Source organism: Oryctolagus cuniculus, chromosome 4 (genome assembly GCF_964237555.1).
Source record: "Oryctolagus cuniculus chromosome 4, mOryCun1.1, whole genome shotgun sequence".
NCBI classification, from domain to species: Eukaryota; Metazoa; Chordata; class Mammalia; order Lagomorpha; family Leporidae; genus Oryctolagus; species Oryctolagus cuniculus.
This window is the reverse complement of record NC_091435.1, coordinates 111,510,797-111,538,749: the sequence shown is the minus strand read 5'-3', so window position 1 is coordinate 111,538,749 and position 27,953 is coordinate 111,510,797. Positions and strand designations below refer to the sequence as shown.

The window sequence follows — 27,953 nt, the reverse complement described above, 5'->3', positions numbered from 1 at the left end:
CAAGCATTAACACTTTGGCAAACTATTAAAAGAAAGAAATGTCTGTAACGTTTCTGGGGTATATCATCTTTTGTTGGAAACACTTGAAGAACCCTCTGAAGAGCTTATTTGCTGTTTATGTAGAAAAGTGATTTTTTTCTAGAACAGTTTTCAAAAAGGTTTTGTTTTCATGGTGACATTAAGAGCAATAGTATTGAATCATGCACATTTCCAGACTCATAACTGAGTCTCACAGGTCAGAAACAGAAAAATAAGACATAAATAAATATAATCTTCTAAAATACTATTTGCCCTCATCAATATTAAACATGTTCAACACTGATTCTTGACTTAGTTTGGCTTAAAATCTGGATTTTATGTGAATTTTTAAAAGAACCATATACCCATTTTAATTTCTACCTTTATTTTCTAGTTAGAATTCAGTGGAAAAAGAGTTGGTATCATATACCAAAAACAATAATGACATTATTTAAACTTCCAAGTCTTTCTTTTCCACAATTATGGATCCACACTGCCACAGTTCAGTTCAACCAATTTTAATAAAATTGCAGCCTAACTCATGATATGATGAGATGGAACATACTCATAAAACGTTCTTATTTGATGATTGTGTTTGGCATGACCTTACTTTTTGCCTGACCAAGCTCACCACACCTTCTTCACTTACCAAAACTGTATTTTCAGGAGCAAATTCCCCTTGTTTCCCTCCTCCCTTCTCCTATCTTGTAATAAATTCTGACGATTCACTAACTTGATTTGGTTGCAGCAAGGAAATAAAGATAGTATTATCCATCTTACTCGATAGTATCCCTGTTGTTGTCTTATTCATAATCTCAGAAAAACTTTGCTTGCAAAAACTATGCAGTTAACAAGCTCTCGGAACAACCTTACGTATTTATCAAACTATTTGAAACCATGACAAAATTTGTTCCTCTATATTTTATTAAACTCAATTAAGTAATGGGATCTTTTGTCATCAGTCTGAACTTCATCTTCCAAAGAAAACCCACTGCACTTTACAGCTCATAAGATGCCAACCATTCATTTCTTTGTGGTGCTGAAGGTAATTTGATTTATGTCTTGCTCTAGTTAAGATGCCCAGGTCTTCAAGCATTTTTGACTCCGAGTTAGAGGCTAAGGTCAAGTTAACAATGGTAATCTGTCTCTCTGTTTGCAAACAATGAATCACCATTTAGATTTTAAGACTGTATGGTAAGCTTTGACTTGGCAGCTTGGTTCAAAGGTTGTCAGCAAAATGTATGAGAGTGGCCTGTGTCTGGAACTCTGATCATAGATGTCAAGGATTTTCTAACAAGGCCACCAATATAGTTGTGAATAATTGGTAAGAAGGGGGGTGTGGTTAAAGAGGCATTAGCCCCATGCCCAATGTAGACTGGATTGATTTGATCTAGACTTAATAATATTAAAAGCTCCTCTAGTCATTCCCAGGGCACAAATGAAAATGCTTTCAAATTATTAAGAAAGAATGTGACTTATTCAGGACAATATGTAAGGAGAGAGTGATAAAATAAAGTAGTTCATTTCAATCCCTTACTTTCGACCAAGTAAACTACTGCTGGGAGCTAAAGAGCTTCACAGAGAGTTGCAATATTTTATTCGTAATTGAATTGAAGTTTGTTTTGGAGAGTTGGCAGCTGAAATAGCCGAAGTTGAGATGAACAATTCATAAAAGTTAGGGGCTCATTTTCTTCAAGCATCTCATTGTTCTTAAAAAACTCAAAGTGGTGATTGAAATAAAGAAAACTCTGAGATCTGGTCAACTTTGAGATTTTTCCCAACAGCCTCAGTGCATGCCACTTAGTAAGTGTGGAATTGATATGTACAGATTCAGTTAATGAATCTTCAGGGGGTGTTTATGAGTGGACATCTGTCTTTAAAATATCAATGTTAAGAAAAGGGTGCTTATTTTCACAAGGCATGATCTGAAAGCAGTGATTCTAGGATTTGAACTGAGAAGAATTTACTTATTATACTATGGTTGTTTGATTTGGCTGCATAATGCAAAGTAACATTAGCTTCTACTCTTTTATTTTTATACCTATTTATCTATAGTGGTAAAGGGAGAATAATGAACAGGATGGCCAAACAGATGTGCTTTCAGGTCAGGATTTGAGCTGATCACTAGTACAGAACTTTCATTATTATATTGGAATATCATTTGCCAACTTCCAGTTGGTCTTCATGGTGAAATAAACATTTTTATTAAGAATTCATTTTATATGGGCTCCACAAATTAAAGCACTGGAATTACAATCAAAGAGCAAGTTTTTCTCTGCTGGTAGCAAATCTGAAAAGGAAAATTATTACCTTTTTAAAATTTTTGTTAATTTGAAAGGAAGAGTTAGAGAGAGGCAGAGGCAGAAAGAGAGGTCTTCCATCCGGTGGTTCACTCCCCAGAAGGCCGCAACTGCCAGAGTTGGGCCAATCCGAAGCCAGGAGCCAAGAGCTTCTTCTGGGTTTCCCATGTGGGTGTAGGGGCCCAAGCATTTGGGCCATCCTCTACTGCTTTCCCAGGTCAAAGCAGAGAGCTGGATTGAAAGAAAAGCAGCTGGATCTTGAACCAGTGCCCATATGGGATGCCGGTATTGCAGGCAGTGACTTTACCCGTGACACCACAATGCCAGCCCTGAAAAATTATTACTTTTAATAATTACTCTTTCTTCCTTAATTCTATGAATTTTATGTTGTAGGTCCGTTTAAGGGATCATTAACACTCTTGATTAAGAATACAAATGCTCAAAGTGTTTTGGATTGCAGAGTTTCTTACATACCGTGTAAGCAATCAATCTATCTGGTCCTGCTCTTTTTGTCTAGTTGTATATTGTTCATAATCTAGTCAATGAGTTCTAATAAGTGGGTATTAATGAAAGCTTCCATTATCATGCCAAAGAATAATCCTTGCATTGAATGTAATTGAAGTGATACACTAACTTGGGGCTTTGGATACAAACATCCTGTATTTTGTGCACAATTCTTATTCTATAAATTTTAAATCATTGAAGAAAACATTTGTTGATGACATAGTATCTCAAATTTAATCCTTAATTGTTTCATCAAGGAATAGAAAATTATAGTATCTAGACTGTCAGTTACTATGGTTTGTATATAACATATCCAACTTATGTATGCACTTATATTGAAGTAGAATGGACATCAGTCTAATCACTTCAGGTGCTTTACTGATCATTTCCATAATGAAAGTTATTTAAAATTTTAAAATAACTGAAAATATGTATATGACAAGTTCTAATATGACGTGAGGAAGGTGGTTACTTTTCTAGGAAAACAAAAGCTAGACTCAGTAGCTACTAATATTCAGTTCATATCTCCTCTCACTAAATTACACTGATTCTGAGAAACATGGATCACAGATCCATCTGCAAAAGCCTATAAACTAACACAATATGGTCAGGTCCTCCTGTTAGTATAGTAACGTCTAGGAAGCAGTATAATACCTTAGTTACAAATACTGACTTTAGCTATAAGTTTTGGGTAAATTACTTCATACTAACATTAGGTTACTTTATTTTCCTCTGTAAAGTAAAAATAATAATACTTACCCCCTCATGGGGTTGTGTTGACTATCAAATGAAATTATATCAAGAGCCTAGAGGAACTAACCTGGTACACATTAGGTACTCAGAAGATGTCAGCTCTTTAGTAATAAACCTATCCATAAGTCTCCTTGGCATTCATTTTTTGAATGTTGGTTCATTTTCACTTTATATCTGCAAACTCTTTACCCTTCTCACCTTAAGCTGCTGTATTCTGACCATCTACCGAAGGTTAGTCTCTGAACTACAGGTATTTTAACTATGCTACTTGTATCATCTTTTAGTAGGTGCACAAAATACAAGAGAACATTTAAAAGCAGGCATGAAAAAATAATCTTTGATATTCTCTCAGCAGCATTATATTGAAATGTTAAACTTATCAAAGCTTTTCATGTATTCATTTTATTTGAAGGGTAGGGAGAGAGAGAGAGAGAGAGAGAGAGACTGAGAATGTCCACAGCAGCACAAAAGTCAGGACTGGGTCAGGTCAAAGATGGAATCCAGTAACTCAACCCGATCTTCCATGTAGGTAACAGGGACCCAACTACTTGAGTCATCACTTGCTGCCTCCCAAGATATGCATTAGCAGGACACTGGAATCTGGAGCATAGCTAGGACTTCAACTCAGACATTCTGATATGGGTGGGATGTGGTTGTCCCAAACAGCGTTATTATCACTTTTCCCACCCCAAAATTCTAAAAATTTGATTCATTGTTTGACTTTTTTCTGGATTAAGGATGAGGGGAAATGTTGGAAGATGGTAACCATTAAGTCCCACAAAAGGGATAGCAGCTGCCCATTCCTTAATGGGATGCCATGCTACCAATTGTATATAAGATATCCCTTAGCAGAAAGGAACATCATCACTTTGAATTAAACAGTGAAACATTCTGAAATTATCCTCAGCACATACTCAGAAATCACACTTAAAAGAAATGAACCAGATAGAACTGTCTTTCAAAAGCTATCCTTGGTGCATTGTCTTAGGAGTACTTTCTACTCTAATACACAGGCTGATATTGGTCTGAGCCCCTTTTTTACAGCTCTTGCAATGCTTTTGCTCTGTCTTATGCCTTTCCAAGCCAGTGCCCCAACTACCAAGGTAGGCTGAAAATGCTTACCAAACATGAGAATGTCTTCCAATTAAGATTTGGTTATTTGCTGTGACTTTCTGAAGTCAATTTCTTAATATTTTAAGCTATATGTAACTTAAATGTGAGACTCAGGTTATTTTGGAATGGAGAAGCTATATGGTATGAACAAATAATAACAATATATACATTTTGGGATTTGATAATGAATCATCTGTCTTCTCTCTCATACAGTCTGTCACCCAGTACTTCCCATTCCATCTCTAAACTATCTGTTGGTGCAGCTTCTGCCTCCTTCCCTTTCCATCCAGATCACTAGTTGAGGTTCTTGGTGTCTCTTGTTCAAAGGAATGCAATAGCCTCCAATTGGGCTCCCATCCCCCAATCCAATATGTTCATTGTTGTCAGTATTATTATGATGTTTCTATGACTACCTAAAAGTGCATTATAAAAATATCAGCATATTATAAACTCTCCAGTTAAAGGGTGTAGACAAATCTTTAATTTCAAATTTGTCCCTAAATCCTTCCCTTTTACCATGAAGCAGATATAGCCATCACTCTCAACTAAAGATTTCACTCATTCATGCTTTTCCTCTGGCTGATGAGTTCCTGCTCATCTTCTAACTCCAGTCCTAGTGGTACTTCTTGAGGACACCATGATTCATTCTTGATAGTGTTAGCATTCTTTTATTGAAGTTGCCTTTGGCTGTTTATGAACCTCTTTTTAGAAGCACTTGTTCAATTATTCTGTGTCAATTTCTCACATATATTCCTGAGTCAGTGTGTTGGGTACTTGAGAGCAGACACTAACCTTGTTCCATTTTATATCATCAGTGCGAAACATGGGACACTGATCTATAGAGATTAATGAATATTTGTTTAATAAGAAAATGAACATAATAAACAAACAATATAGGAAGCCAGCATTCTATCTTTTTGTAGGATCAGCCTTTCACGTTCATGTGTATTGGAATAAGGGTTCTTTCCTTCTCCTTCCCTCCCTTTCTTCATTCCTTCTTTCCTTCTCTAAACATTGAGTACCTTGTGCATTCTAAGCTCTAAATGAGGTGTCAGGCATATTGAGGTTAAAAAATTGCTTTCCTCAGAAGTACTCTCAGTTTTAATGTGAAGGAAAATAGTAAAGTAATAATATAATTTGGGTACCAATGATATAATATGAGCTCCCTCCATGTGTGTAATTTAACTGTACAAATGGTCACTTCAATATTGTGTCCTAACATCATCACATGCAAAAGCTATTTGTAGAGCCTTTTTGAGTGTTTCAGTGATTCCCAGAGAATGGTTTCTGATGTTGATAATAAATAGGATATTTACCAGATGGTTTGGACCCCTAGATTCTACTTCTAGCTCTGGTACTAATTAATTGTTGTCTGGATGAAATAATTCAGCCTATTATATGGGTTAACTGTAAACCAAGTTCACCAGTCTAGATTCTAAATCAACAGTTCTCAACTAGGAGTTCATATTAGGAGATATACATATATAGATATACCTATCTATATATAGATATAGATAGATATAGTGATACATATATAGATATAGATATATCTCAACAAATAGTCACTGAATTACAATCTCCCAGAGTGATTCCAGGAGATTCTAGCCTAAACCTTATCTATTTTCAAGGATTTTATGATATGGGAAGTCTCCAGGCATCTGTGATTCTATGGCATAGTCTGTCAGCTCCACCCTGATTGAGCCATGAGACTCAGAATCCCATCCCAGTCTTTCTCCTTTACTAGGCTGTGAGAACAAGGAACATTGTTTTAATAAACAATCAGATCAGCAGTTGACATCATAGTTCTTCCTGAAAGAGAGGAAAGAGATGCAGAATAGAGATAACACACACAAAAAATCACCAAGTGCTGGTGCCCTGCTGGTAATCAGAACTGGCACAGAGCTCTCTGTGGCTTCCTCAAGCATGAGTGGAACCCAGCCATTCTGATGCCCTAACTTGTATATATTTATTCTCTGAAGGAGGCACAAAGATCCTGGTGAGCTAATGCATCAGCCCATGAAAAATGAACAATTAAAACAATGAAGTTGTCAGTTCTTTTACCAGATTGCAAATAAATAACCTGCCTGTCAGACTGACTGCTCTGCTGGACCATTAGTTTAATACAAAGACATTCTGAGGAACGGGTGGATGACAGCTGATCTATCACCCTGGTGGTTCCAGGCCTTTGATAAAGACCTGAGCAAAATATGCTGTCATAAACCACAGAAGGTCAATTGCAGTTTGTTCAAAGTATTAGACAAAATTTGAATACACTTCTCTGCCTATCATGAAAGACAGGCATTTTTTTTCTTTAACTACGGGTGGTGGATCCTTCTTTTGATGATCCAAAATACTTTCCATTCTGCTTATGCTTACTTAGCTTGTAGGGAAATTGTGCTAGTATAGATGGCTATGGAGTTTTGTTTCGTTTTGTTTCTATTTATATAAGGGGAACAAAGTTCATGAATTTTATATATACAAATTTAGGGCCAAAGTGATACTTCCTACCATAACATCCCTGCCACTCATTCTCCCACCCTCCCTCCTCCTTCCTTTATTATTCTTTTAATTTTTACAACGACATGCTTTCGGTTTATTTTCTAATCATAACATTAACCACTCACTAAGTAAAAAAAATTAAACAAATAGAAGAAAAAAAACACTTTCTCAACAGTACAATGACTGAAAACAATAATCAAATCTAAAAATGTCAGTTTCGTTCATGTACATTACATTTTTGTACTCTATTACTTACCACAGATCAGGGAAAACATATGGTATTTGTTTTTTGGACTGGCTTATTTCGCTAAGCATAATGCTTTCCAGTTGCATCCATTTTGTTGCAAAAGACAGGATTTCATTCTTTTTATGGTTGAGTAGTATTTCATAGTATGTGTCTATATATATAAATAATTTGTTTAACCAGTCATCAGCCGATAGACATCTGGGATGATTCCATATCTTAACTAATGTGAATTGAGCTGCAAGAAACATGGGGTTTCCAGAGAACAGGGAAAACATATAGTATTTTTCTTTTTGGTTGGGTTAATCTTATGGGTATAAAGTAACTGAAAGCAGATCATTGTAAAAATTAAGAGAGGGAATAGGAGGGGAAGGAGGAAAAAAGGTTGGAGCAAGGGCTGGAGGGAGGGTAGGGTTGGAAGTATCACTATGTTCCTAAATCTGTATACATGAAGTGCATGAAAATTGTATGCCTTAAATAAAAGTAAAAAATAAATAAACACGAGGGTACAGATAACCATTTCACATGCTGATTTCACTTCATTTGGATAAATTTCCAAGAGTGGGATGGGTGGGTCATATGGTAGGTCTATTTTGAGATTCCTGATAAATATCCATACTGTCTTCAGTAATAGTTTTAGTAGTTGACATTCCCACCAACAGTATATTAGGATGCCTTTCCCCCCATATCCTTGTTAGCATTTGCTTTTTGCTTTGGGGATGATAGCCATTCTAACTGGAGTACGGTGAAACTTCATTGTGGATTTTATTTGCATTTCCCTGATGGCCAGTGAGCCTTGAGCATTTTTTCATGTATCTGTTGGCCATGTGCATTTCATTGCTTGAAAAATGCCTGTTCATGGCCGGCACTGTGGCTCACTTGGCTAATCTTCCACCTGCAGTGCCGGCACCCCGGGTTCTAGTCCCTGTTGGGGTGCCAGATTCTGTCCTGGTTGCATCTCTTCCAGGCCAGCTCTCTGCTCTGGCCCAGGAAGGCAGTGGAGGATGGCCCAAGTGCCTGGGCCCTGCACCCACATGAGTGACCAGGAGGAAGCACCTGGCTCCTGGCTTCAATCGGTGCAGAGCCCTGGTTGCAGTGCACCGGCCATGGCGGCCATTTGGGGCGTGAACCAATGGAAAAAGGAAGCCCTTTCTGTCTCTCTCTCTCACTCTCTAACACTGCCTGTCCAAAAAAAAAAAAAAAAAAAAAAAAAAAAAAAAAAAGAAAAGAAAAATGCCTATTCATGTCCTTAGCCTAATTCCTAATTCTTAACCAGATTGTTTGTTTTGTTGTTGCTTAGTTATTGGAGCTCTTTATAGATTCGGATATTAATGCTTTATCACTGGCACAGTTTGCAGATATTTTCTCGTATTCTGTTTGTTGCCTTGTTACTTTGTTGAGTGTTACCTTTGTGGTGCAGAAGCTTCTTAGCATGACAAAAAGCCATTTTTCTATTTTTGCTTTTATTGCCTGTACTTCTAGGGTCTTTTCCAAGAAGTCTTTGCCTATGCCAATATGTTGCAGAGTTTCCCCAATGTTTTCCTCTAGTAATTTGATGGGATTAGGTTATAGATTTAGCTACTTGACCCATTCTGAATTGATTTTTGTGTAAGGTATAAGGTATGGTCTTTTTTCATACTTTTACATGTGAAAATCCAATTTTCCCAGCCCCATTTGTTGAAGAGACTGTCCTTTCTCCAGGGGTTGATTATAGTTCCTTTGACAAAGATTAGTTGTTGAAGATACACGGATTGATTTCTATGGTTTATGCTGCTCCACTTATCTACTTGTCTATATTTGTGCCAGTACCAGGCTGTTTTGATTATAATTTCCCTGTAGTATGTTTTGAAATTAGGAATTGTGATTCCTCCAACTTTGTTTTTGTTTTATAAGATTGCTTTATCTATTTGGGGTCTCGTGTTTCCACATAAATTTTAGCATAGTTATTTTTTCTATCTCTGAGAAGAATGCTGTTGGTATTTTGATTGGGATCACACTGAATCTATAAATTGCTTTTGGTAATATGAACATTTTTATAATATAAAGTATTTCAATCCATAAGAATGAAAAACTGTATTTTGGTGTCTTATTTCTTTAATCTTTTGTAATTTTCACTATATAGATCTTTCATCTCATCGCTTAAATTTATTCCAAGGTATTTAAATTTTTTTGTAGCTATTGTGAATGGTATTGATCTTACAAGTTCTTTCTCATCCATGGCATTATCTATGTATACAAAGGCTAAGAATTTTTTGGGTGTTGATTTTATATCCTACAACTTTACCAAACTCTCTTATGAGTTGCAAGAGTTTCTTGATGGAATCTTTTGGTTTCCCTATAAATAGGATAATGCCATCTGCAAACAAGGATAAGTTGACTCCCTATTTTGCAATTTGTATCACTTTGGTTTCTTTTTTTCTTGCCTAATTGCCCTGGGTAAAACTTCAAGAACTATGCTGAATAACAGTGGTAAAAAAATGGCATCCTTGTCAGGTTCCAGATCATAGTGGAAATTCTTTCAACTTTTCCTGATTCAATATGATGCTGGCTGCAGGTTTGTCATATATTGCCTTAATTGTGTTAAAAAATGTCAATTCTATACCCACTTTGCTTATGGTTTTTGTCATGAAAAGATGTTGTATTTTATTAAATCCATTCTCTGCATCTATTGAGATAATCATTTGGTTTTATTCTTCAATGTGTTTATATGATGTATCACATTTATTGATTTATGTATGTTGAACCACCCTGGCATACCGAGGGTAATTCCCAGTTAGTCGGGGTGAATGGTCTTTCTGATGTATTGTTGGATTTGACTATCTAGCATTTTTTTGAGGATTTTTGCATCTATGTTCATGAGGGATATTGGGCTATAGTTCTCTTTGCTTGTTGTATCTTTTTCTGATTTGGGAGTTAAGGTGATACCTCGTAAAATGAGTTTGGGAGGATTATCTTCTTTCACTTGTTTTTAATAATTTGAGAAGAATTGAAATTAGTTCTTCTTTAAAAGTCTAGTCGAATTAAGCAGTGGAGCCATCTGGTCTTGGGCTTTTCCTTGTTGAGAGGGTTTTTATTGTTAATTCAATCTCTGTCCTGGTTATTGTTCAATTTAAGTTTTCTATGTCTTTATTACTCAATTTTGGTAGATTTTATGTGTCCAGAAATCAATCCATTTCTTCTAGATTTTCCAATTTGTTGGCATATAGCTTTTTATAGTAATTCCTGATGATATTTTTCATTTGTGGTATCTGTTGTAACATCTCTTTTTTGTTCCTGATTTTATTAATTTGGATATGCTCCCTTTTGTGGCTAGTTGAGGCAATAATTATCAATTTTTTTTTCAAAAACCAGCTTTTCATTTCACTTATTAGTTTTGTATCATTTTGTTCTCAATTTTATTTCTTACCTAGTTTTAATTAATTCTTTTCTCATGGAATTCTGTTTTTTTTTTTAGGTCTGTAAGATTCACTGTTACTTTATTTATTTTGCCTTTCCAATTTCTTCATGTAGGCACTATTGCTATAAACCTCCCTCTTAACACTGCTTTTAAAATATCTGGTAGGTTTTGATATGTTGTGTAGTCATATTCATTCGTTTCCAGAAATTTTTTTTATTTCTCTTTTGATTTCTTCTATGACCCACTGTTCATTTAGGAAAATGTTTTTTTGGTGTCCATGTGTTTGCATATTTTCTAGTTTCTAAATTTGTTAATTTCCAGTTTAATTCCTTTGTTGTCATAAAATACACATGGTATGATTTCATTTTTTTTTATTTGCTGGGACTTGATTTTTGACTTAGCATATGGTCTATCCTAGAGGAAGTTCCATGTATTGATGAAAAGAATGTGTCTTCTGTATCTGTGGGATGTAATGCTTTGAGATATCAATTAGTTCCTTTTGGTCCATGGTATAGATGAGTTCTATTGTATCTTTGTTGATATTTTGTCTACTTGATCTGTCCTTTGATGAAAGTGGGGTGTTGAAGTCCCATATTACTATTTTATTGGAGTCTATGTCTCCCTTTAGATCCATTAACATTGCTTTTAAATAGCCAGGTGCCCAGTCATTGGATACATATATATTTACTATAGTCACTTCTTCCTGTTGAATTGATCCCTTAATCATTACATAATGCCCTTCTTGGTCTATTTTAACAGGTTTGTGTTAAGGTTATTTTGTCTGATTTAGGATGGCTACTCCTGCTTGGTTTGCTTTCTGTTAGCATGGAATATATTTATCCATCCTTTCACCTTCAGTCCATGTATCTTTGCTGTATCTTCACTCCATGTTTCTTGCAGGCAGCAAATAGATCTTGTTTTCTAATCTATTCAGCTAGTCTGTATCTTTTAATTGGAGAATTTAGGCCGTTTACGTTCAAAGTTATTGTTGATAAGTTACAATGCCCTGCCATTTTCCCATAAGTATCCCTATTGTTTGCTTTGGATTTCCTTTGTATGTTTACTGGGAGATTTTCTTCCTTCATGTTCTTTCATAATGATGACTATCTCCCTGTTTTTTGTCTGTAGCATATCCTTAGCATATTTTGTGAGGTAGTAACAAACAGTGACAAATTCTTTCAATTACTGTTTGGTGTGGAAGTCTTTATCTCACCTTATTCATAAATGAGGGCTTTGCAGGGTACTTTATTCTGGATTGACAGGTTTTTTTTTTTTTTTTTTTTACTAAGACTTAGACTATGTCTCTCTATTCTCTCATAACCTGTAGGGTTTCTGTTAATAAATCACTATCAGACTAATTGGAGATCCTCAGAAGGTAATCTGGCATTTCTCTAGTGAACATTTTAGAATCTTTTCTTAATGTTTTACTGTTGAAGATTTGAGTGTAATGTGTCATGGTGAAGATCTTTTCTGGTCATGTCTATTAGGAGTTCTGTGTGTCTCCTGTACTTGGATGTCCCTTTCTTACTCCAAATTATGGAAGTTTTCTGTAATTATTTCACTGAATAGGCCTTCTAATCCATTTTCTCCTTCCACTCCTTCAGGGTCTCCTAAGACTCATATGTTAGGTCATTTGATAGTATCCCAAAAATCTGAAACACTATTTTCAGTTTTTCTCAATTTTCTTCTTCTGTTTTTGTCTGAGATATTTCCAAATATTTGTCTTCTATCTTGGGTAATTCTTTCTCCTGCCTCACAAAATCTGTTGTTAAGGATTTCCACTATATTTTTCACTTGACATATTGAATGCTTCATTTTTAATATTTCAATTTGATTTATCTTCTATATCTCTGTCTCACAGGAAAATTTTTCATCCATGTTGTATTTGGATTTCTTTAAGTCTTGAATTTGCTTCTCATTGCTTCTCATTCTCACTTTGAATTCATTTTCAGGCATTTCAGCAATCTATTCATCTATACATTCTAATATTGAAGTGCTGTTGTGTTCCTTTGGGGGAGTCATATTGTCTTCCTTCTTCATGTTCCTCATGTTTTTATGTTTATTTATAGGTAATGCAGAACCATTTATTGGTTTTCTCTTGTGACTTTTATCTTTGAAATAGGCATCTATGGCTTAGTGAAGTGTCTGCTCCTTCAGTACATATTCATAGGTGTGTTCTAGATGGGGCCAGGGAGCTCCAGTCAATGAATGGTCAGGGTGGTACAAGAGTCCAGAGTGACACTCACATTGGATGAGATAGATCTCCTCTATTGTCAGCAGAAGGGTGGGTATGATAACATCAGGTTGTTCATCACTTGCCATACCTCCTCTGCCAAGGTGATCAGTGCCCAAGCAAGCTCACAGGGGCTACACACCCCACCAATGCATTTGCAAGAACCATACAAAAGATCTGTGTGGTTCTCAGTGTCAGCACTGAACGCTCAATGCTGCAAGCCTATCAGTTGCTCAGACCCCAGTCAGATCCCCAGGCTAAAGTAAAAGTCATTGGGTGACTGTGGTGTGCCCTTTCAGCTAAAACTACAGGCGATGGGGCATACAGCAATTTCTTCCTACCTTGTTATGGTATGATGACAGCTCTCAGCCAGCATCTGGTTGCACTACCCGACTGGCTGCAGCAGTATCTCTCTTCTCTCCTTTTGACCCAGAGAGCATTCATTGCTTTTTCAGTTTTGGCCAAAAATTCCCATCAGGCAGGTCCTTCCTTTGTTCTTTTCATATCCCAAAAAAGCTAAAGTTAGTGTGGCTGCACACTATTCAGCAATCTTGGGTCTGGATATGGAGTTTTAATTGGCACATTGGTAGGACTGGGATCTTGGGACTTCACAATTTATCATCTTGCCAGTTAGGACAAAGACTTCCAAAGGAACTTATGCCTGCCATGCCAACTAATAAACAAAAAGTCATCCACTGCATTTTCTTTCTTTTTCTTTTAAATATTTTATTTATTTAAAAGACAGGGTTACAGAGAGATGTAGAGACATAGACTTGGTCTTCCATTTGCTGGTCCACTCCCCACATGGCCGCAATGTCCAGAGCTGAGCTGATTTGAAGCCAAGAGCCAGGAGCTTTTTTGGGTCTCCCATGAGGGTGCAGGGGCACAAGGACTTGGGCTGTCCTCTGCTTTTTCCCAGGTGCATTAGCAGAGATCTGGATCAGAAGTGGAGCAGCCAGGATTTGATCTGGTACCCTTTGGGGATGTCAATGCTGCAGACTAGGGCTTTAACCCACTGTGCAATAGCATCTGCCCCCTGCACTGCCTTTTCCATGTATACAATTCCTATTTGCCATCTCATAAAATGTTTGTCAGCCAGAAGTACTGCTCATGCACAATGAAACAGTAGATAACAATTAAATGAGGACAAATACTTTAAATTATCTAGTTAATATCTCATTTATCTTTCAGTTTTGTGGAAAAAGAAAAGTAATAGCTTTCAGAAGTCACAAATACCACTTGTTCTCCTTGATAGGTGACAACTAACTGAGCACCAAAAAGGAAATCTGTTAAAGTGAAATGAACACTATGAGAAACGGTGACTTGATCAGCCCTCACCCTGACTGTTGATGAGCAACTTGATATGTTATCCCTCTTAGTATTTTTTTTTGTTTGTTCTACTTAATACTTTTGGTTGAATACTGTAATCAATACACAATTCTTCTTAAGTGCTGAAACTTAACTGAAAAGTGATTGCTGTTAAATCTAAGAGTGGGAATAAGAGAGGGAAGAGATGTGCAATTCGGGACATGCTCAAGCTGACTTACCTCAAATGGTAGAGTTAGAAACATACCAGGGGATTCAAATTCAATCCCATCGAGGTGGCATGTACCAGTACCATCTCACTAGTCCCAGTGATCAATTTCTGTTCACAACTGATCGTAATGATAGGACTAAGAACCAAAGGGATCACATAAACAAGACTAGTGTCTGCAAATACTAGCTGATAGAATAAAAAAGGGAGAGAATGATCCAACATGGGAAATGAGATACACGGCAGACCCATAGAATGGCAGATGTCCTAACAGCACTCTGGCCTCATAATCAGCCCTTAAGGCATGCGGATTCGGCTGAAATGCCCATGAGAGTATTTCAGGCATGGAAAGCCAAGACACCTAAATGAAAGATCTCCACGAGTGAGATCCCAGTGGAAAGAATGGGTCATCAAAGAAGGGGGTAACTTTCTCTGAAGGGAGGAGAGAACTTCCACTTTGACCATGGCCTTGTCTAAATATGATCAGAGTCAGTGAACTCAGGGGGCTTCCATAGCCTTGGCAGCTCATGACAAGAGCCTAGGGTGATTACTGAGGCGATAAACAAGAGTGTCAATTTGTTAAGTCAACAACAGGAGTCTCTGTGCACTTACTCCTCATGTAGGATCTCTGTCCTTAGTGTGCTGTACATTGAGATTTAATGCTATAACTAGTACTCAAACAGTATTTTTCACTTTATGTTTCTGTGTGGGAGCAAACTGTTGAAATCTTTACTTAATGTATGCTAAACTGATCTTCTCTATATAAAGAGAATCGAAAGTGAATCTTGATGTGAATGGAAGGGGAGAGGGAGTGGGAAGGGGGAGGGTTGCGGGTGGGAGGGAAGTTATGGTGGGGGGAAGCCATTGTAATCCATAAGCTGTACTTCGGAAATTTATATTCATTAAATAAAAGTTGAAAAAAACAGAAGTCACCTTGAAAATGATAATTCTTATTTCTCAGACAAAAAAAGGTACTATTAGAAAGAATTTCCCTTCAGAATAAGTTTGTGAGGTGTAGTATTTATGTGGTTTTTAGGATTAACTAGTTTGTCTCTATAGTTGGCTTTGTTGTAACCAGAATCTTAGCAAAACTAATACCTGTATTTCTAATGAAAGTCAGTCAATTGCCTGGGAAGTCAACAAACTGCAGAGAGCAAATTTTCTCCATGAGAATCACGAGGATATTTATATGTATACAGATTGGATCTTCATGATGAATTAAAAATAGTCACTATTTATTCCTTGTTATTTTTGGGCACATTCTGTAGTTAATTAACAGAGTCAAATGAAGCTTTGATATCAGTTTAAATCGACACAGAAACCACCAATAGAAATTTTGTGGTCTTTCATTAGTCAGAATGATTTTAAATAGGAAGAGGCATCAGCCACATTACCTCCAACGGATTTAATCAGTTCTTTCAGTGAAATGGATGGCTATTTCACAAGCAGAATATGCAAGAAAGTCTTCATGTAAAGCATTTTAAGCTGATATTGCTACCTAGTAACTTAAACCACAACTTTGTCTGTTTTCTGCCTTTGTGTTTTTTTCAAGGTTATATAATATTAACATACCTCTCACTTCCTAAGAAGAAATCCTGAGAGAGCAAGAAAACTCAGAACTGAGAACAGCTTAGATTTTTACCTCTGGCTTCGTCATTTACTACTGGTCATGTCATTTGACTAAGTAGTTTAACATCTGCTTATATATTCTAAGCATAATAACATCTGCTTTAAGGAGACATTTTAAATAAACAAATAAAACAAACGATCAAAAAAAAAAGCCCTGTTCTATAGATAATAGAGAATCCAAGAGAATTTTATTTTTAAAAACACAGCAAGAATGTTATACAGAGCACTATGAAAATCAAGCTAATTGACAGTCTAGAACTTCCACTGTGATCTACAATTAGTCCATTTCTCAAAGTTTTAACTCTTGGGAAGTTTTACTTTTTATTGCATACCTCTTCTTCCTGTGTCTCCCTATAATTGTTTCTGGAACGCCCAAACTGCCTCCTGATCCTTTCTAAAAATTTCAAGCCATTTTCAATGTAACACTATATTAAAATTTCTGTTTTGGATCTATTAATTGACTAAAATTGTTTTTAAAATATTTGGCCCTAGTTTTTACACACTTTATATAATTTTACTTTTAAATTTTTAATATTTTATTTATTTATTTGAAAGGTAGAGTTACACACAGTGAGAGGGAGAGACAGAGAGAAAGGTGTTCCTTCCATTGGTTCACTCCCCAATTGGCCACAACAGCTGGAGCTGAGCCCATCCAAAGCCAGGAGCCAGGTGCTATTTGCAGGTCTCCCATGTGGGTGCAAGGGACCAAGCACTTGGGCCGTCTTCTACTGGTTTCCCAGGCCACAGCAGAGAGCTGGATTGGAAGAGGAGTGACCAGGACTAGAATGGGTACTCATATGGGATGCCAGCGCTGCAAGCAGAGGATTAACCTACTGTGCCATGATGCCGGCCCCTATATCATATAGTTTTAAAATGTAGTATTTGTATGTATTTATTTCTTTCAAGAGTTATATATCAGGCTATTTTAAGTACTGTTTAGAATATGACTCTTTGTGATAATATGGTCTCTAAGGAGTAATTGAGAAGCTACTTGGAACATTGGTGAATGGCTACCACAGAAATTGTAGTAGGTTAAATATCGGCCCCTGAGTGATGCCCATGTCCTAATTCCTGTGACTTTATTGCCTTTCATAGCAAAAGGGACTTTGCAGAATGTGATTAAGTTAAATGTCCTGCCTTGAGAACATGTTTCTGGATTATCTGGATAGGCACAATATAGTCACAGGTTTATATATATATATATATATATATATATATAATAAATGTCTTAATAAGGAGATTAGAGAAAAGAGAATCTAATTCATGATTTTATGAAAGTAAAAATGTCCCACAAGTCAAGGAATGTAAGTGCCTTCTAAAAACCAGAAAAGTCAGGGAAACAAATCTTCCCTCCCAAGCCTCAGAAAGAAACATGGTTCTGCCAACTCTGAGTTGTAAATTTCTGACCTTCAGAACTGTGAGACAGTTAATGTGTGTTGCTTTAAGCTACTAGTTCACAAATACAAATGTGTGGTAATTTGTTATAGCAGCCATAGGGAACTAATAAAGGAATGCATATAATAATATATGCTTGACGTTGTCTAACATATGTATACTATTATCAATAGTTTTCCCTGTGGAAATCTTTTCTCTTCCCTACCCTTTGTTTGTCTTTCCCCTCCCCTTATAACTATGAATCTCCCTAGTGTTTCAGTTGTCAGTTAAATAGTAATCTATTTACAATGATAGAGTCATCATCTAGAACTAAACACCACCACCCCACACCTGCCAATCTAACTTGGTATCCCTGATTTCTTTTTTTTTCTTTTTTCTCTTTTTTTTTTTTTGACAGGCAGAGTGGACAGTGAGAGAGAGAGACAGAAAGAAAGGTCTTCTTTTTCCGTTGGTTCACCACCCCCAATGGCCCCTGCGGCCTGTGCGCTGCAGCTGGCGCACCGTGCTGAGCTGAAGGCAGAGCCAGGTACTTATCCTGGTCTCCCATGGGGTGCAGGGCCCAAGTACTTGAGCCATCCTCCACTGCACTCCCTGGCCACAGCAGAGAGCTGGACTGGAAGAGGGGCAACCGGGACGGAATCCGGTGCCCCGACAGGGACTAGAACCCGGTGTGCCGGCGCCGCTAGGTGGGAGATTAGCCTAGTGAGCCGGCCGGGATACCTGATTTTCTTCTCCTCACATCACCCTGTGGCATCACATGACAACTCTGGTTAAGCTACCCTTGTCCCACTTTAGAGTACCTGAGTTTGATACCTAGTCTCAGTTCCTGATTCCATCTTCCTGCTTATGTGGACCCTGGAAGGCAGTGGTGATTTCCCAAATGATTAGGTTATTGCCACCCACATAGGAGATCTGGATTGAGTTCCTAGCTACTAACTTGGGCCCAGTCCTGTCTCAGTTAGCCATTGAAGTCATCTGGAGAGTAGTTCAGAGGATAGAATCTCTCTCTCTCTCTCTCTCTCTCTCTTTCTCTCTCTCTCCCTCCCTCTCTGCCCCTTACTACATAATAAATGAATAAAAATATAAATTAGATATTTGTTTGAATAATTACTTGATTGTGTTTATCTCCCCACTATTGCAAACTTCATAGGGGCAAGAATCATGGTTGGTTTTACTCACTGTTTTGGACATGGTGCAAACAAGAATTCAGATATCTTTGGCTGAATGAGAAGATTCTGGAATTCTGTATATTTTGTTAGATGGAGTAGAATCATGCACCACAATGGAATCCATCTGAAAGTATCATGCAATAAGCTAACAAGATTGCCTTTGTTCCTTACCACTTTCTGTTACAAAGGATATGAGACTATCATGCTTTACATTAACTTAATTCCCTCTGAAATCTTAATTGAAGTCCCTATTATATAGTTGGGTGACAATTGATGGATATTTTTCATGATATCCTTAAGCTAAGAAATGCTACAATATTTACCCAAATTCTTCATGGGTAACTTGCAGAATGCTTTTTCTTGATTTTATTTCTTACTTCCATTTTCATTTTATTGCCTTGCAATAAAAGTCATAAATTCCTTCAGTGAGGTTTACATATCCACTTGAAAACTGACTGTAGAGCAGTAAGAGGTCAACTTGTCATGGTTGAATTATTTGTATCTTCTACAAGTTTTACTCCTCTTGATTCTTTTTTTTTTTTTTTTATTTGACAGGTAGAGTTGCAGACAGTGAAAGAGAGGGATAGAGAGAAAGGTCTAGTTTCCATTGGTTCACTCCCCAAATGGCCACTATGGTTGGTGCTGCACCGATCCAAAGCTAGGAGCCAAGTGAGCCACAGTGCCGGCCCCACTCCTCTTGATTTTTTTTTTTTTTTTTGCCAGGCAGAGTTAGACAGTGAGAGAGAGAGAGAGAGAGAGAGAGTTATAGACAGTGAGAGAAAGACAGAGAGAAAGGTCTTCCTTCCGTTGGTTCACTCCCCAAATGGCTGCCACGGCCAGCGCTGTGCTGATCCAAAGCCAGGATCTGGGTACTTCCTCCCTGCCCCCCATGTGGGTGCAGGGACCCAAGCACCTGGGCCATCCTCCGCTGCCCTCCTGGGCCACAGCAGAGAGCTGGACTGGAAGAGGAGCCACTGGGACCAGTACCCGGCGCCCCAGCTGGGACTAGAATCCGGGGTGCCAGCACCACAGGCAGAGGATTAGCCAAATGAGTCACAGCGCCGGCCCTCTTGATTCTAATAATCAAAGATAAGGATGTCCTTCATCTCCTCCTGGGATGGAAAAGTGATTAATGTTTGAGAATGATGTTATAAAGCCCAAGATACTAAAAAAATAATGCAAACATGGATAAATTTTTATATGTGTTTCAGAAACTGCATATCAGATAATGCCAGTGTTTTTACAAAATAATTTTCCCTGAGAAGCAAATACATGCGATGATAGACTTTAAATATTATCTGGTTGTTCTCAGTAATTATGCTGAATTTTTGTATGATATCTGCCCATATATGGTACCGTAGTTAAGCAATTGATTTTGATGTTAAATATAAGGATTTCTGGGGCCGGCGCCATGGCTCACTTGGTTAATCCTCCGCCTGCGGCGCCGGCATCCCATATGGGCTCCGGGTACTAGTCCCAATTGCTCCTCTTCCAGTCCAGCTCTCTGCTGTGGCCCAGGAGGGCAGTGGAAATGGCCCAAGTGCTTGGGCCCCTGCACCCACATGGGAGACCAGGAAGAAGCACCTGGATCCTGGCTTCGGATCGGCGCAGCGCTGGCCGTAGCAGCCATTTGGGGAGTGAACCAACAGAAGGAAGACCTTTCTCTCTGACTCTCTCTCTCTCACTGTCTATGACTCTACCTGTCAAATAATATATATATATATATATATATATATATATATATATATATGGATTTCCATGGAAAGAAAATAAACTTTGTGGAGGCACCATGAAATTCCTAAATGTTACTTCATCTACTGTGTTACTCCACATAACAAACTGTGAGATAGATTCTTTAATTTCAGTATCTAGAAAAGGAAATGGCAGGTTTTAGAACTTGCACAGTGTTGGCCCCACGTGACCAAAAGTTTCACACGACTTCCTCTGGAGTACACCACCATTTTTGAATAATTGCAGACCCATGCACTTTTCATGGGCCACTCAAAGCACACCAGTCCAAATGTCCCTTCCCTCAGAGCCCTGTGGGTTCATCACCTGAAGATAGGGAATGGGTAAATATATTGGGATAGTGGAATATATCACTCAAACCCTATTGCTTTTCAGCACAGCCCGTTTGACTTCTCGGTGCAATTCAGCTCTCTAAGCACAGTGTTTTGTGGACAAATTTTCTGTGGGAAGATCAAAGTTTATACTCAAATAATTCCTGTGGCAAAAATCGATCTCACAATGACTGTGAAGAATTTGTAGTGACTTCAACCCTTGATTCATAAAGCTGTCGGAAGCCACTGATGAAACATATTACTATCTTTGGAATACTTATCAGCCTTTCATGTTAGAAACCTCCCATGTAGTTCCTTTCATCCTGATGTCGCAGAAGAATGTAGATAATGCCCTCATGTGTTCACTGACAGGTGAAGGAAGTAGGAAACACAAACATCTATTCCCAGCCACCTCTGAAATGATCAGTTCCTTGGTTTGATCCACTTATTAACCAAGTTAATAAGCCTTTCAAATAGCAAAGCAGGTAGGCTTTTTTATATACCTGGCAAGTTCAGGATGAATGCTTTACTTATATGTATTTGGACAATCAGTGAGTCTTACTTAGCTAAAAGAGTGTCTAGACTAACAATAGTCTACGTAATCACCCGCTCAGAGACTGAGTCAGATTCTAACCAAAGTTCTCATATTTGCTCATGCCCCAATCAAGAACAGGAAGAAACATACTCTTAGAAAATTTCTTATTAAATATCCCATGTTTCATCAGTCTTTGTTTCCAATTCTAAGCAAGCAAGCAATGACCCATAAAGTTAGAATTTCTACCATCACTGTCACCTTTACTTAAAATTGGAACATGAAATATTCTCTGGGATAGTGAATGATAAGAAAACAAAGGACATCCCTGGCACAACAGACAAAAACATGGATGCAGTAAACAAAACAATCAATACTTCTCCAATATGTGGTCTTTCAAAGCAGGTTAACTCTTTCAAGTTTTGGCATCGAGGTTAACCCCTGATGCCAAAACCTCTAGGTTATAAATACAAAGATTGATCCGGTAATTATTATTCAATTTTAGGTTTCTGGGACCTAATGGCCAACTTCTGTGCTTTTTCCATTGAATTTGTGTGAATTGTCATTGAGACATAACAATGAAACTCAAAATGTCAACGTGACTCCATTTTAAAAATACCCAGGAAGTCTTTTTATTTTTAAGATAGATAACATGGCATGATGTTATTTGGAAGTTGGAGGTAAAGCTTTCACTGCTCAGTCTAGAGAAAGAAAACAGCAGAACTCAGTAGAGTAGCTGACAAGTGACACAAATACAGAACATGCTAATGCACCAAGAGAAACAACCTTGAGAGTTTAAACCGGCTGTACCAAGAAAAAAATATCTTTATCCAGATATGTGGTCCCTCATGAATTATACTATTATTTTAGTTGATTTTACCTGACATCACCCTATGATTTTTTTTTTCAGTGACAAGAAAATTGCAGCCAGTCCTTGACAGTCGGTCGCAAATTGACTGAACAAAACAAAATCAAACAGTGAAGTAATCCCCGAGTAAATTTAATGAAACCTAAATCCCAAAGGGCAGCACACTTCTGTAGGCAATGGTCTTATTTAATAAATTTTTCTCTGCTTTCACTTTTGCAGCTATATTTACACGGACAAATTTAATTCATCAGGTTTACATTTCCTCTTCCCTTTAGTTTGTCCACGAGGCACATATGGGAAGGACTGTGACCAGGGATGTCAGTGCTCAGCTGAGAATGAAGGCTGTCACCCAGTCACAGGGAGATGTACCTGCCTACCTGGCTACTATGGAAACTACTGCCATTTCTGTGAGTGTGCTGTCTGCTCAGTCATAATTTATTGAGGAGGCACAGACAGAGTGGACCGTCACCTGGAATACTGAAGGGAAAATTAACTCAACCTTGCAATTCATAGCAAATTCAGTGGAAATTGTCATTTGAGTAGTTGAAAACATATACTTTATTGTTGTATTTTGCCCATTCTATCCAAATTATCCCCAAGTTTTTCACAAATATCTCAAAGGAAAAGAAAGGCAAAGAAAACAGAAGCAAGAAAATGTAAATGTGTTGTTATAAATCGGTGAGCAGCAAATGACAATATATTTAAGGTGATTCATAAAGTAAGTTAGTTCCAGGCGCTGCTTAGGAACAATCAAATTAAACAAATTGTTGTTCTGGAATGAAAATGATGACTAGCTTAAATGACAACATGCCAGTTGGCTCATTTTTGAGTAATAAAAGAGAATAGTCCCTAGACCAAACACCTTATATTGATTTGTTAGGACATTTTAACATAGAAAATGGTTATAAGAGAAGGTACCAAAAAAAAGTCCCAAAGAGCATGTTAAAATGTTCAGGCAGCTACTTAATTTTTAAGCTTGTAATTATTTATAATGTACTTTTTATAGGTTTAAGAATAAAATGATTTGGCGTCATTTTCATTGTGGTCCTCCAGCTTGGCGATGGATACTCTTTCCTCCCCAGGCCTTTCTATGTTAGATTCTTTCTACTTCCCTAATTCAAAAAGGATTTGGGTGATTTGAAGATTTTTTTTCCCTCTGAACACCACTTTAGAAACATGGACTCATGGTCAACCTATTGACTTTCATTTTCTACAAGCTGTAGAATATATATTTTGAGTATCACCTCTAGAATTTTTCCTCATTTTAAACATTACCAGCTAAAAACACAAGCATGTATGAATATGGTTTCAAAGAATATTTTGTTTGGGACCATAACCATTGAAGTTATTCAAACTTAAAATGAAGAACTAAAATATAAAATTAATCATTTTCCATTAGTCTTCAGTTATAGTAATATCATGCACCCTTGTATTAGAAGAAAGGAAGTTATTTCTTATATTTGACTCAATCACCTATCTCAGAAAGAATTCCTTCTTGATATCAAGGAAAGTTTATCTAAACAAAATAATATCAAGTTACACATAACTAAGTTGTACTTTCATTTCAGAAGACAAGCTACCTTGGGTGAAGGAGGGTAGCGTCACCTTGTAAAAGCGAGTCTGGCTGAGTCAAGGAGCCATTCCCTGACTAGTCAAATTGGCTTTGTTCCAGGCAACACGCGGTTGGATGTGGCTGCAAGGGTTCCTTGGCAACATCCACTGTAATTACAGGACTATGAAAAAAGGTTCAAGAAAATATCCATAAAAGGTGTAGCTGGCTGAAAAGCAAAAGTTTCACCAGCCAAGAACAACTGGGCTTTCATGTTCTCAAGTTCAGAGTGGAGAATCAAAATTTTCTCTCGGCAGAGGTCAGAGAAAGCAGACAAACTTGGAGTAAGAATCTCTCCACTTGTCTATAATTCAAAGGATAGACAGGTCAGTCCCGGAGTGTGGATAGCATGTAGGAAAAAAAATACTGCCCAGTAGATATAAACACATTGTGCTATGTATTTTATGACCAATGAGAGATTTTAAAGTGACCACAGACCCTGGAAATCTTTTATTTCTCCAACCTGCAATATGTATTATTTATAGTCACTCTTTCTACGAGAATGTAAGGCCTTGGAATCCTCTCTAACCATAGTCAGCTCTATTGACGGTATTCCTGAGAAACCCCCCCCCCCCCCACACACACACACTTGGTAGAGAATGCTTTGAGGACCATGGGCCATGGAAAAGCCTCCCAGTGACAGGAGAAAGATGCCAAGACATTCATAAAATCTTGGCCTTAATGCTATTGCTCAGAGCAATAAAAAAAATTCAGACAGACCAAATCCTGGTATTTTTTTGTAAGAGTAAAACAAAACTATAACAATGGCTAGTAGGAGAGTGAGTAACCTGGGCAAATACTAGGAAAACAGAACTTGGGAAAAACAGACTCATGCTTTTCATTTGTCTCAGGATACAGTCACAGCCTTGGTTGTTCTAAGTTTCTAATGAAACTACCAAATGCCATTAATGTTATCACAGCATACAGTAGAGAGCTGGCTATGTGACATTTAAAATTTAAACAAATCAAAACCATAAGTTCCTGTCCACGTTTCTTCTTGGAATGGAGGTGCAAGAAGAGGGGATTATGTAAGGATTGGAAAAAATAGTCACCTCATAATGGAAGGATCCATTGGAACACTCCTTTCCCGGAAGATGACATTTCTAAAAAGAAGGAATTGTAAGGGAACAGGCAAAGGCCATGTAATGACCAAAATGGAGCTTTAGGAAATGAGGGAGGGGAAACTTAATTTTTCTTACACGAGTCAAATGAAATCATTATGCCCTGGGTGTGTTTCCTTGTTAAATTTAGTGAACATTTGAGCAAAGGCTTTGTGGTTGACTCTAGAAGACAAATGTTCTCATAGTACAGAATTAAATGGGAAATTGGAATTATCAATACAATAATTTGCTCTTGGAATCAAAAAGTTATGGACATTTCTGTAAACACATACTGTACTCTTGATGCAAATTTGGTGAGTTGAATTAAGAGGCTAGAACATATATTGGCATACTCATTAATAGGCTAATTTCATCAAATTCAGGGTCCAAGTTCAAAAGGATAATGAAGTTAAAGGCTAAAAATGAGTGAACTTTTTTCCTATGTGTGAAGAAAAAACAGAAAAGGGTGTTTCTTTTACGAAATCATAACTAAAGTAGTTTGCAAAATGGGTATATGTCACGGAGGAACTATGTGTCCCAAGTAACTTTAACTCACATGGCAATTATCTCAAAATCTAGACCTTCATGGGATATATCAGTTATTTAAATACATCAAATAATTTTGCATAAGCTCTCTTTTCCTTTCAGCTGAGTTGATGATGCTTTGATATTCATAATTATATCAACAGTTTAACATTTTCCTCAATAAAAATGTTTCACTTTATAAAGTGTTTCTCCTTTCCTTCCCTGAACAGAAATCCATGTTATTTTCCACTTCACAGTAATGTGACTCCAGAGTTTTCTATGCCAATCAACCCTTATTAATTTAACTTCTTTTTAAAAACAACATACTAACCATACACAGCAGACCTCAATGTATCGGTCTCCATAGCTTCATCTTGTCTTCTGTGTTTTTCTTTAATATCAAGAAACCAAACATTCTTTTTCAATACCACACATCTATTTTACTATATTACTAACTTGATAAAAGCTATAAAATTGTACATTCTAAAAAACTGACCCAGATGGACATAAGGAAGAATTTTATGTCTTGGCAAATGAGAGAAGAGAAATAAATGAATATTTTTAAGATCACTAATTTTGGTTTTAGGTACATTCTATTGGGTTTTTGTAAATAATTCTATGCACTGAAAAGTGGCTCAGAACAGCTATCAGAAAAATAGCCTGTGGTACGGATGAAGTGTTTGCTCTCCATCTCCGTCATGGAGAATCTCATTCTAAACTGTAAGCAGGGAGGAACGGGACAGCCAGCCTTCAAGTCTATAAGCAAAATCCAAGACTCCAGGTGAGAACAATCTGTTTGGGAGCAGGATATTATTGTATATGGGCATTATAAACGTTTGAATATGGGTAAAATTCATTCTTCGGCAATGTATTTATCTCTTACTTAAATATTATTATGTTAGGCCACACTTCCGTGGATATGAAAGAAAAAAAAACTAACAGAAAATGAAAAGAGGTGCTTTATTCTTGGTCTCTTTTTTGAATTCTTGTCTGCATTACACCCATATTATTCCAGACAAGACAGTCTGTGGCACTTAAACATTAAATAAGATGATGAATTTATCTATGCTATAATGAAATCTTCTTGTTTGTTGGCAAATTGTCACCTATTCTGTATTCTTTACAAGTATGTGGACTTCCAAAGAAGCTCAAATTTAAGTTTTATCCCTTCTTATTGAGCAGCACCAGACCCTAATATCCATCTGACTGTATCATCTCATATCCACAGGTATGTCCATATCTTGAAGCAATAGCTTGAAGGTGATGGAAAGTTCCAAAGAGCAGCCGATGGAATGTTGACTTGACCACATGTCTGTGGGCATGAATTTAAACACCGATTGCCTCAAGTGACAGCACTACATGTGTCTTTGCTCTCCTTTCACAGGATGCAGAAAAGGCACTTACGGTCCATACTGCCAAAAGACATGCAAGTGCCTGAACGGCGGCACCTGTGACACCACGCTTGGCACCTGTGACTGCCCTCCTGGCTTCATTGGGGCTGACTGCAGTGAACGTACGTTCCTCCTACCTATGAGGGAGTGAATATGCTCATCATCCCAAGGTCCACTACTGGTAGTAAAGGTGCTAAAGCTGAGTTTTTAAGAATCGCACTTAGAAAAGTAAATGTAGTTACAATGATTTTAATTAATAACAGCAAACACAAACCAACCTCAACTCTAGATTGAGGACTACTTACATCAAATTTTTATTGAGAACTGGAGTCAGTGAAAGGAGACAAAGAGATCCATTTAGTCATAACCCCATTGCCCAACAGTGTTGAACTTAAGTCACAATTAGGGCCGGTGCCGCGGCTCACTAGGCTAATCCTCCGCCTTGCGGCGCCGGCACACCGGGTTCTAGTCCCGGTCGGGGCGCCGGATTCTGTCCCGGTTGCCCCTCTTCCAGGCCAGCTCTCTGCTGTGACCCGGGAGTGCAGTGGAGGATGGCCCAAGTGCTTGGGCCCTGCACCCCATGGGAGACCAGGAGAAGCACCTGGCTCCTGGCTCCTGCCATCGGATCAGCGCGGTGCGCCGGCTGCAACACGCTGGCCGTGGCGGCCATTGGAGAGTGAACCAACGGCAAAGGAAGACCTTTCTCTCTGTCTCTCTCTCTCACTGTCCACTCTGCCTGTCAAAAAAAAAAAAAAGTCACAATTAGAACATCTGTTTGAGAAGATCAGAGCAGGCCTTGGATTCCTGTGTTCACAATATCAAGCCCATTGGCTAAAGTTCCATGATTGTATTTACCTTCAGCAATCTTCCAGCTCAAAAGTAAGCATTTTCCCTAGTCACCAAAAAGTAAACAGTGTCCTAAAACCCAAAAACCTTAACTCCTTATCACAAAAACAATTATTGACATAAAGTTCAAGGGACCAGATATATATTGAAGAACATGTAAAAATACCCAGGCTCTGATAACTTAGGGATATACCTTAGTGAATACATTATTTTGTCAGATCTGCCATTTTCTAA

At 37.6% G+C, this 27,953-nt stretch overlaps 1 protein-coding gene across 4 annotated transcripts in view; it reads left to right on the top strand.

The window, feature by feature from the left end:
* LOC108175368 (EGF-like and EMI domain-containing protein 1) overlaps positions 1–27,953 on the top strand; it is a 707,491-nt gene that overhangs the window by 641,973 nt on the left and 37,565 nt on the right. For all 4 annotated transcript variants that reach the window (XM_070072572.1, XM_070072574.1, XM_051818765.2 and 1 more), the window contains one exon: positions 26,867–26,995. In XM_070072572.1, coding sequence (XP_069928673.1) covers positions 26,867–26,995 — 129 coding nt within the window. The remainder of the gene's footprint in view (positions 1–26,866; positions 26,996–27,953) is intronic.